At 36.7% G+C, this 18,092-nt stretch overlaps 1 protein-coding gene across 1 annotated transcript in view; it reads right to left on the reverse strand.

Moving 5' to 3' along the window:
• SLC12A3 (solute carrier family 12 member 3) overlaps positions 1-18,092 on the reverse strand; it is a 564,508-nt gene that overhangs the window by 87,340 nt on the left and 459,076 nt on the right. Inside the window, exon 30 of the mRNA XM_044079103.1 lies at positions 5,858-5,993. Coding sequence (XP_043935038.1) covers positions 5,858-5,993 — 136 coding nt within the window. The remainder of the gene's footprint in view (positions 1-5,857; positions 5,994-18,092) is intronic.

Below are 18,092 nucleotides of genomic sequence, written 5' to 3' on the forward strand. Positions count from 1 at the left end.
GGCACTGTGGGTGATGCAATAATCTAATTTTCTCTGTGTGATCACATTACCATAGCCAACCAGCCAGCCAGCTTTTGCATCTCAGTTTAGTGAAAATATTTTTTGTGAAGTGGGCAGCATTAAGGCACATGTTTGCCTTACAGCGCTAGGTTCAGGGTTCAATCCTGACATCTAATCATTGTCTGTGAGGAGTTTGCATGTTTTCTCTTTGTCTGCATGGATTATATCTTGGCATTCCAATTTCATCTTACATCCCCAAAAAATGTATTTTTTTTTGGCTCCAAAAATACCTTTGCCTAAGTAGCCTGCCCTGTGGCTTAAAAGAATCTGAGGATCAATTAATTTACCTAGTTAACAAATGCATAACACAAGTATTCAGAGAAAATTAGCAAAATTCACACAGGCAATTAGTGGAGATTAGGACTGAACCCTGGAACTAAAAAGTAAATATCTTAACCACTGAGCCAGCATGCTGCCAAAACATATTCCTACCAATAAAATATAAGCAAATTATTCAAATCTATTTTCAGTCAAAAATTAGGTTTGAAGTATATTCAGTGAATCTGTTTAATGTATTTTTTATTAGAAGTTACATACCCCTAACTCACGCCATTCAAAACTGGTCTTACTATAACCAACATTGGGATTGCTTCAGCTTGTGTATAAGATATCCCCATTTGTATTGATCCTGTTTCATGAATTGGCTTGCCACATTCTTGAGTAGAATCTCAGCTGGGCTGCATGACATGAGTCAGTATCTACCCAATGTCTAAGTTATTTCTAGCTTTTGCATCTCTGTCTAGTGAAAAAACAGACAGGATAAACCTAGCAACGAGTAATCAGGTGGCTAGGATGGGCCTGGCAATGTTAAGCTTAATGTTGTCTGCTATAGCCTATTATATAGTAGCCAATTTTATTTACCTTGGATATGATCTAGGACATGCTACAGAAAAGGCACATCATACTTGGTCTAGGTAGAAACCTGAATAATTTATAAAAGTCACACCCCAGTTTACTCACTGCATGTACAGGTACATAGCACTAATTGTGTGCAATTCCAGAGAAATGCTTTGCTGCTAAACAGTAGAACCATTTTTGCTAGTGTTCAGTATTAAGTTTCTTCTACAAATCCAGCCCACCAAAGTGCTGAGACCTCCTAGAAGTTGTTTACTGACTCTTGTGTTTTGAGAAGGAAAGAAAAGAAAAGAACAATCTCATCAATGTGTTAAATTAAGTATGATGGCTTTCAATAACAGAACCACATTTTGTTCACAGTGAACCTTAAGAGCAGAAAGTTGGCATAATACTGACTCATGCAGAATGCCAGCCAAGGCGTTGTTAAATTTTAACATTATTCCAGTCGGCCATGATTCATAGGGATGCATTGCACTTCTGTGCAGCGTTTGTCCAGCTAAGCAGCACTGTATGGTGACAAAGGCTGTCATTAACTAGTCAAAATGAGACATGAAGCCCTTATTTGCAGCCAGTGTATATAAAAGAGCAGCACAGCAACCATGCAAGTAGACATAGCCATGTAGTGAACCTCAGCCACAGAAGCACAAGACAATCCACAGAGTAGCTGCATCCCATTGACACAGTGTACAAGCTCACAAGAAGAGAAAATATAATCTCACAGAGTGACACATGCAGTGCTTCAGTTTTGAGATGTATTGGTTAGGCTGCTTGTGTTAGCAATAGTCTGGCAGTTGGCACAAAGGGGTTAAGGCTGTGAGCTGTGATTCCTGGAGTACAGGGTTTGAATACCTCAGCCGTCATTTACTTACTATGTGACCTTAAGCAAGTTAATTAGTTTGTGAGGAACTGGGAATTTGACAGATGTTTGTATTGCAGCATTAATGGATGATGCACCAGATAAGTACCACATATGGCATATGTCTGAAGGCAGCAGCAGTGGATGATGCACCAGATAAGTACCACATATGGCATATGTCTAAAGGCAGCAGCAGTGGATGATGCACCAGATAAGTACCACATATGGCATATGTCTGAAGGCAGCAGCAGTGGATGATGCACCAGATAAGTACCACATATGGCATATTTCTGAAGGCAGCAGCAGTTGATGATGCACCAGATAAGTACCACATATGGCATATTTCTGTAAGGCAGCAGCAGTAGATGTTGCACCAGATAAGTACTACATTCAATAGGTTTCCGTAGAGTAGCATCAGTGAATGTTGTACTGGATAAGTTCCACATTCGGCAGATTTCTGTAAATCAGCTTCAGTGAATGATGTGGTGGATAAGTATCACATCTTGCAGATTTCTGTAGGGCAGCACTGCAAACAGAGACTGTAGCCTGAACACAGTATACATTGCATGCATTGTGTTATATGAACAAGATACATACAGCTATGCCACAGCCTAATATTAACACTATATTCAACATGTTTGCACTGTGTGACACTGCACTGTCACCTTTTTCTTATTTAGGCACATTGGCCTGCACTAGATATTATCACCTTGCATGAGCTGCCATGTACTGTGCCCACTGCTGTCTGGGGGTGATTGTGTGGCTGCCATTTGTTGCACTGCCACCAGATTCCTGTCTAAAGATGGTATCAATGCACCTTCCGTGCTGGCCATGTGTGTGAAATGTACCAGTAACAGGCGGGTAGCCAGTCTGTTTCTATACCAACATAGTATATTGCCAACAATATTGTATAGTACCCAATATGAGAAAAACATCCCACAGCCTGCAGCAGGGTCATACTGAGGCAGCTGAAGTGAGCTTGGAGAGGGCCAAAAATGCACTCTACAATACTATGGGTTTGCACATGTGCAGTGTTACACTGGGTTTTAGCCATGCACTGGGGGTTCTGTAAAAGTGTCATAAGCCTAGACTCCAATGAGTATCCATCATCTCTTTCAAAACAGTATCAACACAGGATGGAGGCAATATATTTGGGCACACAATAAACATAGCCATACATTTTAATATAAGCCACATTTCCTGCACTTACTGACAATATGGCTGAAGCAGTGTTAGAGTTCAAATGTGTGTGCACGCATGTGTGTTTTAATATATATATATATATATATATATATATATATATATATATATATATATAAATGTAGGCCGCAGTGGTGCAGAGGTTAGTGGTAGGCTGCGGTGGTGCAGTGGTTAGTGTTGTCATCTCACAGCAAGAGGTTCTCCCATTCGATTCTTGGCTGGAGCGCCTTCTGTGTGGAGTCTGCATGTCCTCATTGTGGTCGAGTGACATTTAAAGACATGCACGTTACAGTACATTGGTTGATAATCATTTCTATTCACAAACCTTTGTGACTATGGGCCAAGTGGGTTATTTATTGTCACCTATATGTTGTGTATAACACCCAGTACCTCAGGGAAATGGACATTGCCATAGAAGGCCAACATGGTGTGGTGTGCTTGGAAACCATATAGGCTTCTCCACATATGGAAGCATTATGCTGTGGAAATTGTTGAGTGCTCTGGATGCAGAGGTTGGTGAAATATCCTGTAGATAGATTAGGAAAAACTATGCATACCTTGCTCTCTACAGGTATAGGAAAGTTCATAGATATTGCCTAGGCTATTGATCTGTGAGGATACTTAGAATCCTAGCCATACACTACCAGGATGTTTTTAACACTTATATTTCAAGTATGAATAACCCAGAGAACAGCAGAATATTTACATGTTGCCCCTTTCCATGAAAGGCAAGAGTGCTAAACTGGAGGTGAATTAGCAGTTACCCATCCTATTGTCCAGAGTATGACTGAATACTAAAAGAGAAGTACTTTCTTTAATATGGAGAGGAAGACTATTCCAAATAAGTGGTGTTCTCTGTGATATCTATCCCTCCAATGTGATGTGTTTATTTTACAAAAGAGATTTAGAGCCCTTGAGTGGGTGTGTATGAAACTATTGGACTTGCAAATGTATAATAGGTCTGAAAGTTTTAAGATACACTGCATTTCTTATGTAATTGCACTTTATTCTCAGAGCTGCAGGATTCAAAGTTGCAAGTCTTGTCCTTTTTGATAGGGAGCAAATCCCTTAATTCAAAAATTGTGCGACCAAGTATGCCAGTATTGAAGGACATGTGCTTCTTATGTTGTGCTGTTAAAATGGTTTCTAACCTATTACAACTAAAGGTAGTAATCATAAAATAGTTTCTGTCATTTTGATTTAGATGTACGAGTAAATACACTGTGTGAAATTCCATCTGTCTTTAGCACTATAATCTTAGGCAACAAACCCTTAAATTCATCATCCGTTGGAAGACAAATTCGACTATAAGTAATGCATCTCTTTCTAGTTATCTGAAAGTAATTAACAAGGAAAGATGAATGCTCTTACTGTGGTTGAAATTATCTGCTGTAATGTACTATTACTGTAAAATGTCAAAATGCATTTCCTAATAGCCCTGCTCTCAGGTGGCAAGAAAATGGATGTGACTGCACTGTCTGAAGATATTCCCTAGACACTATATACCATTCCCCATTAACTGTTTTGTTTAGAAACACTAACTCAGGCTCTGTTACAAAAAACAAAGAGCTGTCATGATAAATGAACACATCCAGAGGTCTGCTCCAGTAGTTAAAATAGGGAAAAACACATTATATTTGTAGCTGCATCATTTACTGGAGTAGTTCATGAATATGAATATATAAATTGGGATGACAGATTATACATAATGCAGTCAGACATGATTCAGGCTCACCATTGTATTACTGGGATATGTTAGAGTGCAGCACTTGCCATAAACCAAAAAACAGTGGCAATGTAATAATACCCATACCAACGTGTGTCAGAACTGGTGTCCCATTAAGTACTTGGCAATGTAATCATACTTATCTACGTCTGGTGTGCAAAAAACCTAGTACGCAAAGTAAAAAAAAAAAACTTCCTGAGCAGCATTATTTTTCTTCTTTATACCCCTGTGCTTGCCAGGATAGATTCTGCCTTCCAGCAAACTGGTACCAAAATGGATGGGTGAATAGTGTATCATGATTTCCATTAGTGAAAATGTATCCCATTTACTGCAGATCATAAACAAATAAATCCTTTGGCAGTTCAGAATTTTCACCCTCCCCTTGTCTTTCATTAAGGGTTCTATATCCCCCTTCCATGTACCACTCTTAAATGACGTTCCTTGTTTCTCATCAGGCAACAAATGTACATTTCAATACATTTGGAGGTCTTATTTCTTCATGGGTTCTTGATCCCACACATTAAATACTGAGAGCCATACCAGACTGATGGCATCCCTTCCACTTTGCCCAACTAAGTTGAGAAGACATTCCTGCTTGTGGCCGCTCCATCTTACTTTTGTGGGCCAGTCCCTCATATATAAACTAATGAAACCTATAGAGGCTTAGTCATTCCTTCCTCTTTCTTGCAGTCTGCCTCATATTACATCAACAGTGACATAATTTTTTTTAGTAGTTTCCCCTCACGATCCCCCCAATATGAGTATTCTTGTGCCAAAATTAAAATGATACACATAAATTTAGCAATTTAGTGTGTCCTTTATGTTGTGCTGAATTTTTCACAGTTAGTTTCTGTGAGACTAGTACATAACTCATATAGTCCTGATTTCCCAGGATAAAATATATTGCATTTATGAGTACCTATTCTTCTCCAAGCTACCACAAATCTTCTAAAATGAGCTGAAAATTACAGAATTCCCCCTTGTATCTCCACTGCTAAATAATAAACTGAGCCATAAATGACTGTAGTATTATGAACTACCTGAATATTTTTTTAAAGACAGTGATGAAAACCTATGTCATATCAGAAACAAATATCATTTTCAGGCTAGGATATTCCAGTATGTTTTGACATCTGTAATTCTCTGATGGGTAAGTTTACCTTTGCTTTGTTGATCCTGAGCTCTTCATCTGAGATCTTCCAAGGACAGTCCTTTCTCATTTCACTGATGTAGGCCTCATCCCTAAGTCCATCATGTAGTCTATATGGAGAGATCAGATCTTCAAATCGTTTCATGCTAAAAAGAAAAAAAAGTCAAACTAATGAATATGCTTCCTATTATGCAAAACTGCTTCGGCACCCCTTGCTCATCTTGGAAATAAAATTTAAGTGCCTCTGGTAGAATAACAACTGGTACTTTTACTCTGGTGGCTATTATAGTGCCATTAACAACAATCCAAAAACATATCAGTCTACTACTAGCAAAACAAAGTAAACATGCAGCTTTTCTGTACCTTTATATGGCACCACCCTTATGGTACTTTAATCAGGTGTTCGGTGTCCTAATGGAAAACTGCTGCATAATTACTAAATTGATGTATATTCATTACACTACCCCCAATTATACTTTTCAAGAAAAAAAAGTTGCAAAAAATTACAAATGTACACAAAAATGTGTAGGCCAAACCATAAGTAAAAGTAGCATAATCCATGCACTGTGGTACCGGGAGAAGACGCACGTTCTTGCTGCTCTGTTACTTGACATAGTTACCACACAGTAACCAAATATAAATCTAGAAAAGGGTTGATTCCTGTCACTTAGCACAATGCATACTTATCTACAGGTACACATGCATAAAGTAACAATACAAGTAATGAAAATACGATTTAGTGATTCTCACTGTGAAGAGCCTGAATCAGCAAAAGCAGTCTTCTCAGCTAAAGAGTAATTTCCTTTACTGGTGTAAGGAGAAATGAAATCAGTTGTGTGACACAACATTATGTTGGTAAAAGTTTCACATCCTTTAGTGTGCCATGCTCTCCTCCAAAACCACTCCAGCAGCTGAAATAACAATTTGTCATATGCACAGAAGTCTCAGACGTGGCTATATAGCTTAAAAAATGAAAAGCACAAATCCCTCTGCATGGGATTTGTGTTGGAGGTTTTCTGCCACAGTAAACATATTTTTTACTTCATTATGAAAAAGTCAAATTATATTATAGATGCTGCTTTCATTGACTCGGGTTTGTCAAGATGAAGTGTGATGAATCACAACTGAGCTAAGTGTGTTACACCCACAGGCACACACCTCAGCATTTGAAAATCTAAGCTGTTGCTATATTAACTTCAATCATTCCAGAGAGTCAGAAGAAGTACATAATGTGCATTCTTATATTATGCATTATGGTCTAACAGTAACACATCTGTTATGTTAGATTTTATTATATGCACATGTAGGGAGAAAAAGACAAATCTAATCTATCAAGTCTGCCTTCTGCATACAGATATGAACACACTTTTGCACCCCTTACCCTGTGAAGAAGTCTTCAGTATGTTCTAATTAAAGTTTTATTTTGAGTGATTCACTGATGAGTGTGAAGAGGTTGGGATGGTCCTCTTCACGAACAAGAGCGGAATGCCTTCTATAGATGAGGGGAGAGCAAGTCCATCACCTCGGATGTTTGAGTTTTTAGTATGTTTATGTTTTTTTCACCAAGAGAGGTAAAGTGGATCAGGAGATGGCAGTTCTGAATGCCCATGACTTTTTTCTTCTTAAGTCTGTTAATGGAGAAATTCAGGCCAGTAAAGCCAAACCCCACAAGCTGTGGACATGCATGTTCCAGTCTTCTTATGACCTCATCAGCCCAGCATAATAGCATAATATTAAGACTGTTAAACTATGGATGAAATGAACTGCAGACCAATTCCTCTCCACAAAACAGAGTGGAATGCCCTCTGCAGATAAGGGGAGAGCAGGTCCATCACCTCAGATGTTTGAGTTTTTAGTATGTTTATGTTTTTTTTTTTCACCAAGGAAGGAAGGTAGAGTAGATCAGGAGACTTACTAGCAGGTGGGTGCAGCGGTAACCATACTGAAGACTTTGCACCTGTATTGGTGGTGAAATAAGAGCCAAATCAGAGAGTCAATCTCAGTTTACAGGTGAGTCTATGTCCTCACTGTCACCTATAGTTATGAGTTTTAAGAAGTGCCTTAGAGAACGAGACTGCAGATGGAAAAATAAGGTGCCTTCTCAGAGTGTCATTCTATGTGACAAAGTGAATGTCCTAATTAAAGTTTAATTAAAGCAGCCTAAAAGGATCAAGAGTACAGTCACTGCTCCTGTATGTTGAAAGGACACAGCTGAAGTATTTGGGGCACCTTGTGAGGATGCTCCAGGAAGCCTCCCATTGGATGTGTGGCAGGTACCACCCCTGGGAAGAAGCTGCAGGACATGCTGAACAGATTATATCTCTCTCTGTTCATCATCAAATTATTAATGGTAACTGGGAAGCCTAATCCACCCTACTCAGTTTTCTACTACTACAGCTTTCAGCAGAACAAGTGGTTTAGGACAGGGAGGATGAATGGATGTATTTTGAGCATGTAGCTGGACTGGACTGCACCACAAGGACCTTTTTAGTTACAAATTAACTATGTGAAGATAAAAAAGCATACACTGAATGAAAGGGTCTATGTCAGAAGATCAGCAAACAGCAACATCAAAGTGCAAAAGTTTGACATGTAAAACTTTGATCTCAAAAAACCTACAAAAAATGCTACACACACCACTCCCTCTGCATATTACTTGTACCAACAGGACCGGACTTAGGTAAACTGGCACCCTTTATGGCTTCATGGTCCCCCCACCCCCCCACCCCACTGTGGCCTACTGACAGTATCCAGATTACTTTTTCTTTTCATTTTTTCTTCTTTTTTCTTACAGATTGTCTTTCCTGCAGTTGTTAGATGGGATATTTTGCAGATACCTTAATGGTTACGGACATCAGCTGGGTATGGCAACCCTGTGTTTCCAAAGATTAGCCAAACAGTCTACTTATGCTGGGCTGATAAGGTCATAAGAAGACTGAAACATGCATGTCCACAGCTAGTGGGATTTGACTCTGAAACTGTAAGAGCAAATTGGTTTATAGCTTAGACTTTGTTCCTAGATGTCAGAGCTGTTTTCAGTATTAATTTTAGTCTTCTAAAATATTCCTTGCTACGTTTTATTTGCATTTGTTCATGTTTTATTTCTGATCCTTCATCATTTCCCAAATATTTATATACTTCCTCTTGCTCAAGTTCTTTTATATCACATTCCTGTCTCAGACTGATGTTTTCTTGGTTGCTGCAGCTTTCCTGCTTTAAAGGTTGCTTTTGCAAATTTATTAAGACAGACTGACATTCTTATATCATCTGAGAAAGTTTTGACCACTTGCAGTTGTGCTTTTAGTTCCTTATCTGATAAGCAATACAATTTTAAATCATCCACAAAAAGAAAATGAGAAGTCTTTACACTTTCTTGTTTTATGGGAACCAAATAGTAGCTGTGACCTAATCTGTTAAGTAGACAGCTTAATGGGTTAAGGGCAAGACAAAAGAGCAGCGGTAACAAAGAGTCACCCTGGAATATCCCTCTTTGAATTTTCATCCCTAGAATAATAATTTGTCCTTTTTCATGGCTTAACTGCAAAGTGGTTTGCTGTAATGTAATGTAATCAGTCAGTGTAGGGTATATCTTATACATTTTAAAGCACTCTTTTATCCATGAATGTTGGATACTGTCAAATGCTTTTTTGTAGTCTATCCATGCCACACTTAGATTCTTCCCCTTTTTACACTTCACTTTATTGTGACTTTATTTAACAACAAATGATTCTTTGTTCTATATGACTTTCTTTTGTTACCCTTTTGTTCTTCTGCCAGTGATTGACTTTTCTTCTAAATGACTTCAAACTCTCTCAGCATCAATTCCCATGTATAGTTTATACGTCGTTGGAAGGCAAGATATTGGTCTATAGTTTTTAGGATAGTTTGCAGGTTCACTCTTAAAGAAGAGTATTATTTTTCCTGTTGTTAACCTCGTCAGCGTCTGTTCAGGGTGTGCATATAGACAGTTCTTACTCATGGCTAAATCTTCATGGTAAGATGTTAATACTTTTAGCCAGAAGTTAGGTACTATATCTGGGCCTTGGGTTTTCCATTTAGGAGTTTTTCTTAATTTTGTTCCTATTTCTCTGGCTGTTAATTCATCCCATTTCATATCTTATACATTTGCACTTCTTATTTCTTCTTTTACTTCTTCTGTCTATTCAGCATCTTTGTTATGTTCTGCAGGATTTTCATAGATATTTCTCCAAAATATATCTAATTCTTCTTTTTTTGGTAGTGTTTCAATTCCTTTTGCCTTGTTTCCCAATTATGTAAAATGCTTTTTTTGGGTCATCAATACATAGCTTATTTTGTTCTTTTCCTTTATAATTACATGCATATCTTCTAATTTTTTCTGCCTGTGCTATCTGTAGTTTATTATTTGCAATAATGTACGATATATCTTGATCTCTTCTGATATTGCGAGTTGCTTTTATAAATGTCTATCTTTCTGACTATTTTTGTTGATCTGTTCCCTCTTCTGTACTCTTCTAACAGTAACACATCTTGTCTTAATTGCTTTATAGTTTTCTCTTTTCAGTACTTCCATGAAGGCATTTGATTTCTCCCCTTCCTTTCCCTTACTGTCCTGTGTTTTGTTTTAAAACATTATCTGTTATTTATTTAGCTGCACAGTAATATATCCTATTTACTTCTGTTATATCACATGAATTTCTAGGAACAGTCCTGATTACTGTGTTCACTTGTTTTCTCAAATTCTAATAATTTGGGTCTTATTGACTTTCTGACTAATTTTTCACCAATGCAGCCTGTCCTCTGTAAAATGAATATTCTTTGGTCCATCTTCTGGTGTCAGCATACCGGTTCTTCTTGTCCTTTTGCCAGTGTGATTTCTGTGGGCTTATCAGGAAGGTGGGTAATCAGCACAGAGACACTGCAGGTGTGGTCTGTCTTCTATCTTGTCATTAATCATATTGGACATGTGTATGGGTGTGTTCTAATGGGTTGTAGAAAGTGATATGAATTAAAGCAACATCACTGTGCTTTGAATGATATACATATGTTCTGAAATCCATTGCAATAGACCTCCATGATCAGAAATGAAAGCCTGCCATCCATAAAAAGAATAGTATGTTGAAATTCTTCACCTGATGCCTAACAGTTGGCCTGACATATCCTTGGAAAGTTCTAATGCCACTGTACTATTTAAAGTTAAAGAAATATTTTTTTTTCTTTTTGCCTTCACTCACAACCGATACTTTTCTGAATGACAGTCTAATGGTGAAGAACTTTTCTATTCTTGCTGCATTAGGTACAATCACAATACCACAGGATGGTTCCAGGTTACAAACACGATAACCAAAATGGAAGAAATGCTCAAGATCAAAGCCACATGCTCGAGTCTTGTAACCTGGAACTGGAAAAAGAGGAATGGAACAGTGTTTCTTTTTGTCGGCACCTGAACTTTGCCAGGTTGCTAACAGGGGGGATCGGGGAGTTTACCCTTTCCCCACCATAGAGCGATCTCGAAGTTGGAAAATATAAGTACAATGGGGTGTGGGGGGCAGAGGGAGGCTTTCTCTCCTGCAATATCATGTGTACTGTTTCTTTTGTGTGCTTGTCAAGGTTAAAGATTTAGTCATGTAGGCTCGATTTTGTGAGTTTCGTCCTTTTAAGTTGTCAAGTTTGTAACCTGGACCCCTCAGAAAGTCATCTTCCCCACAAGGAATTAATAAATACTCCTGATTAATTAAAAACCAAACACAAGATGGCTGTTGGCTACTTGTAAATCAGGAAGCAAGGCATACAAAGTAAAGTTGATAAGATATGCAGAAGCAACAATCAGATGTTTTGTGTTTTCTACAGAAATCCTGTTTTGAACTAAAACATTTAATATTTTCTATGTTGGTTGATGTTGGCTTTTTACACAGATGCAGATCTGAGATGTTCTTCCAATAAAGTGTGCACTTACTGTTTGCATCTGGCCTGGTATGTACTTTTATAAAATGTTTTCATAGAGCCAAGCCTGTCTGTGTGACATACATCCATTTAGTCCCACTGTGAGTAAATTTAATGTATGAATTCACCAAGCTTCTCAGATTAGAATAAAACACCAAGATTTGCTTCCTTCCTTCCTTCCTTCCTTCCAAGTTCCCATACAGACCATCATGAATTTGTAAAATATCTGTCTAAATTGGTTGTCTGATAAAGGATTAATGACTTTAAGTATATTTCAAGTAAGTTCAGAAACCTATTCACCGATTACCTTACACATACTAATATTAAAACAACTCTGATATTTGATAAGAGAATTGTTAATGATTTAAATGTGTGATTATATCCTAGTATTCTCACAGTTGTGATGCTTATAAAAGCGTGTTTAAACATTAACTGACTCACACAACATTAACTCAATCTTTGCAAAGCATAACATACCATATCACACTTGACAATAAATTCATATAACTGAAAATGCCGTTCCACAAACATGCTTAAAATAAAAATATGCATACACTGCTATTCACAAAAGTCTTTGTGTAGTCATGTAGTATGATAAATATACTAACAAAAACACATAAAGTAACTGTTTTGCTTCTAACCCCCTCGTCCCCCTGATTTTTATACTTTTACTCAAAGACCTGCATTTCACTTCACACTTATGTCTTATGTTTTCATAGCCATAAACCATTATAGCTGTATATCCTTTCCTTGATTATATAGTTTGTGGTATAGGGTCTGCTAGCATGTACATTTAAATGCAAGTCTGAAGTCCTGATTATAATGCACCAGCAATTCTCAATCAGAGACATGACAGCTTAATTAGTACTTAAGAGAAAAATACCTACTTATTGAAATGCTGATTATTTATGTAAGGCTACGTGACTAATGTTTCTAAAAATATAGAATAAGCTACATTCCAAATGCAGTCTGATTAAGAAAATGTACATTACCTTGATTTGTGTCGTTTTATATTTTGTAGCAATGATATGGACATTTATTAGACTAGCTCAATCAAGCAAGCAGAGCTTTGAATTTGCTGTTATGGTATGTCTCTGTCTTCCTCTCTCTTTTTTTTTTTTAATATTCACAAAATCTCTTGGAGACCACCACATTTATTCTCTAAACAAAAGGCTCTTGGATATAAACTGTATCTTACAATATCCATATTTAAAATGCACTTTTCCTGCGCTAATAGATAGAAGATGATCAAATGTTGCTTTGTTATTTTTTATTTATTAATTTTTTCACAATGCAGGTTGACTGGACCTTAGAACCATTTTAGGACTGACATGAGCCAAAGGTAGGCTGCATACAAGATGACTTATAGAATAAAATCTTTTATACAATGTGACATACATTCTGTTAAATGCATAGCACGCAAATAAAGGATTTTACATATTTTAATGTACAAAGCATATCAGACAGTATTACATTTATTATAAATTATAAGTAAATGAGAAATTATAATACATAGTTAAATGCCGTCTCCTGATTCTATCTTCCCATTTATTACAAACAGTCTGTTACAACTATACAAAGTATGCATTTTATTTTAAATATTTTTACAAAGCCTACTTGTGTAATGTTTCCATTATCTTTCACGTTTTGTAGCTCTTTTTACAATATGAAGTTAACTGTTAAAACTATTAGAAATAACAGTTATAAATACCAGGGATGTGGACATCTGGGTATCTAATCTGTTTCATGCTGTTTTTGCAAGGGTGTCTGGTTCCTCCTTCCTGCTAAAAATATGCCACTAGTTGACTTAGTGGACCTCTAAATACATAGGTATGTGTGTAGCGTCTGCGTGTGTTTGTGTGTGTGAGTGTGTGAAACAGAGAAAGACAGAGAAAGAGAGAAAGGGACTCTGCATGCTTTACTGGGCTGTTGTCTGTACTGGTTCCATGCCTTACATCTGTTCTTTGCTGGGAAAGGCTGCAGACTGCCCCCATTTTCCTGAACAGGCTAGAGTATCAGAAAATAAATAAATTAATGAATGAATGAATGGAGTGATTTGTAGTCATCTGTACAGTGAATATGTCTTGCATATGGTTGAAAGGAAGTTTCATGTTGCACTGTATTATACCTGATCAAAAAGAGAATGATAAGTTATTTCCTCAAAGTTTGTGGAGGACTGTAGCAACTTAACTTGTTATACATTCATATATTAAAATTGTACATTTTAATAACATTTACAGTAAACTATTAAGCTTTCAGTAACCTGACACTAGCTAATGCGATACAGTGCTAAATCCTAAGCTTTACTGTAAGGAAATGTAAATTGCTTGTTTTGAATCAGGTACTACTACATGAATATAATAGCAAAACACTTCAGCAAATGGGAACATTTCTTCTTATTTATTATATCAGTAGAGCAATATTGATATTTAAAAGAGTTTTTTAATTTTCATTTAATTTATGGTAATTTTATACATGCAATGAGACACACTAGGAGTATGTACTGGGCAGAACAAGAAACTACAATGAACATTTACTCTCATGTCTAATAATGCCTTGGGCCAAGAACTGAAAGGTTTGGGTGTGTGGCACTTCAGAAATATGTTGCTAATCAAGAAAGGCTTTGATCTAGTTAGAATGAAATTTGCAAATGCTTAAAACAGTGTTTCTTGCAGGGACAGGGGTCACTCTGTATGGGAACTCTGCTCCTTAATTTCCCCTTGTTTACAAACAAAAGTCTAAGGTTATCACTCTTCTAAGGTAAGTAAAATGCCCTTTAAATCTGTTACAATTTTAGTTTCAAATGTATTCTTTAAGATTCAGAAAAAAGCTCACCAATATCTCTGAATGTCACACTACAGATGTCAGATTTTACAGTGCTACTGCTCTTCCCTAATGGCTCATGCATCAGGCTGGGGAGGCAACCTCCTACACACACACACACACACACACACACACACACACACACACACACACACACACACACACACGTGCATACATGTGCACACACTTCCAGACACTCTCACACATACACAGACACACACACAGACACACACACACACACACACACACACACACACACACACACACACACACACACACACACACACACACACACACACGCACACACACGCACACACACGCACACACACACACACACACACACACACACACACACACACACACACACACACACACACACACACACACACACACACACACACACCATATCCATCCATCAACAAACAAGCCCCCAGCAGTCAATTGCACTCACAGAAATGCTCACTTTTTCACCCATACTCACACTCCAACACATGCACAAACATGTACTTACACATATCCAGACTCTCAATTCCCCGTATAAGCTTTCTAATGTGACTACACAGGCAGACACTCACTCACACACATTCTGCAGCTTCATTCATGCCCCTACCAACATGAACACGCACACACACAAACACATACACACACACACACACACACACACACACACACACACACACACACACACACACACACACACACACACACACACTGACACCCCAATGTCTTGACTGAACTTACCTGCACCACAAGTACTCCCTTAGGAGTGAATGGGTGACTGACATGTTTTTAAAGTAGTCACTTTTTTTTTCCTAGAGTAAAATGTTACTTGTCCAAGAGACAGACATTTCTGGGAGAAAGCACCTGGTTAATTAGTATTAGATACTCCTCAGACTGTCACATACATTATAATGCAGCTCTGCCCTCCACTCTGAGGAGTGCCTATTATGTGATCGAACTTCAACAAGTTCGAATCCTATATGGTTGAAACCATATAGTCAAACTTGCAGAAGTTTGAACACATAAAAAAAATAAAATAAAACATGCAACAGTAAACTAACTGTTGCAAGCAGGGGCGCAAGCCCCCCTGCACCTCCAACATGGGGACCTGTGCCCCCACACCCCCGCTCTTTAAATATACCAACTCCAAGACCACACTATAGTGCAGAAAGGGAATATTTCCCTTTACTGCACTGTAGTGCGATCTCAGAGTTGGTATATTTAAAGAGCAGGGGGTGTGGGTGCGCAGGGGTGCTTGCCCCCTGCTTGCAACAGTTAGTTTACTGTTGCATGTTTTATTTTTTTTTTCCGTGTTCAAAGTTTTGAAACTTCGAACAGACAAGTTCGATATTGTCATCTTCGAAGTTTCAAAACTTCGATCACATAATAGGAACCCCACTCTGAGGCCTACATGATGGGAAATCTCCAGCGGGTTGGTCTCCAAATCAGAAAGGCTTAGCATGATGGGGGAAACTACCAAGCTAAGGCTTCCACGGGAACTTTATCCTTTCTGAATCCCAGGGATTGTAGCCTTACACAAAAATTTGTCTCATAATTTCTGAACTTCATTGATTACATTAAATTAGCCCATTCTATCTCTTAAAATAGAATGTTAAAATGCAAGTGATAATGGGAAAAATTATTTCAGCATAAGATATACCTAATGTGATATCTTATCTATAAACCAGATATAATATTAATTTCTGTTATATTTAAATGGCTTGTGGCTACAGTACTCATTTAACACCTGTTAACTTCTAAAAGAAAAACTACTTAAGCCACAAATGTCAATACAAATGCAAAGATGAATTAATCCAAATTAATGACTAGCAATGACAAGTGAAGAAATCCCTTTGCAAGCAATCTGCTTTAAATAGCACTGGAAATCTTGTGTTCTAGCAGAGATACCCCATCCTGGTGAGGTAACTTCCATAGAATGTAAATTAAAAAATAAATCTGTCCTAAAAAGAAAAAATAAATAAATAAAGGAAATGTGGTAAGAGTACCAAAATAATGATATTAAACTAATATAGAGTGCCAAAATAATGCGATTAAACTATTTTAATGTTTAATAATGTTTTGCATGTGGGCTCTTGATTAAAGCTAACCCAGAAATTTTGATTTAATCAAATTATTTGCATTGAATGATACAATATGGAACTGTAAGAGGTAATATGCCATGTATTTCATTCAACGCTAACCATATTATTCAGTCATACTGAATCTTACTTGTGATATACAATAAAGTCATGTTTAGAAAGTAATTTATTAAATCATTCAAACGAGACTTTAATAATATAGATTTATATATTTTTGAGCTGATCCGCGTATTCAGTTTAGATCAAAATAACAGAATGTGTCTAACAGCCTGTCTTATGTTCTTTTTTGTTTGTTGTGATATTAAAAAGAATCATTTCCTCATTTCCAATTGCAAATATCAGTCAGTGAAATACTGAATGATTGACATGTCTGATTTATAAGGTGAAGAATCAGCAACTTGTCATATGTTTAGCATTCAAAGTTGCAAAAGCCCAACCCCTAGAGTGAGAATATTTAAGTTGTAAGGATGTAGATTTTTTTAAATAGGCCTGACTATTTTTATGGATGGATATGAGATATTTTTATTTATTTTATAAAAAATATTGTTTGTAAGAGGAATATCAACTGATTATTTTTCAAGAGCAGTATAGACAGCCATGTGCAAATTTACACATATTTCTCATGGTGTTCTCAAATTGAATATATAGTAGGTAACCCCTTAAATTTTTTTTTTCCTTTTATTTGTTATGTTTTTACCTTTTTATGCCTTTGCAACAAGATAAAGCATACCATCTTCTGGGTAAAAAAAATAATCTGTTATACTACAGTAACACTTACTTGAAATGCAAATTTTTTTCTGTATTTCAAGTTAAGTAACCTTGAAATTAGTATGGGATGCGCCATCTAGTACTCAGCAAATCTGCTATAATATCTTAACACTTCTTGAAATACTGAATATTTATTCCATAATTTAAGATAAGTGAATTAATTAGCATGAGGTTTACTTTCTGGTATTCAGCGTAATTCATCACAAGAAATGATTTTAAAGTAATTTGCTACTTTAGGGTTACAACATATGACACAAATGGAACTTATTATGAGTAAAGATTACTACTGCTGAGAAGAGTTATAAACAAAGATAGAAATATTTTACTTTACAAAAACTAAACCCTTTTATTAGTAATATAATAGGACCATTACTGATCTTTATTAACTGTTATGTAGCTTGATTGTAGGTATTTGGTCAAATCAAGAATTTATACCTTTTGCTTAACTGTATTAGCTGATTTTCTTTGCCCTTTAATGTACTTCATGTGTAATTGTGAATTAAGGAACATGTTTCTAGCTATATCAGCTGTATCCATCATTTTAATTGCTTATTTTTGCTACAATATTTATTAAACATTCAAATCAAATAAACAATTATTCAAAGATAAAACAGGTCTTACCAAAATAATTTT

Source organism: Protopterus annectens, chromosome 8.part0 (assembly GCF_019279795.1).
Source record: "Protopterus annectens isolate FY-2018-M chromosome 8.part0, PAN1.0, whole genome shotgun sequence".
Classification (NCBI taxonomy): Eukaryota; Metazoa; Chordata; order Ceratodontiformes; family Protopteridae; genus Protopterus; species Protopterus annectens.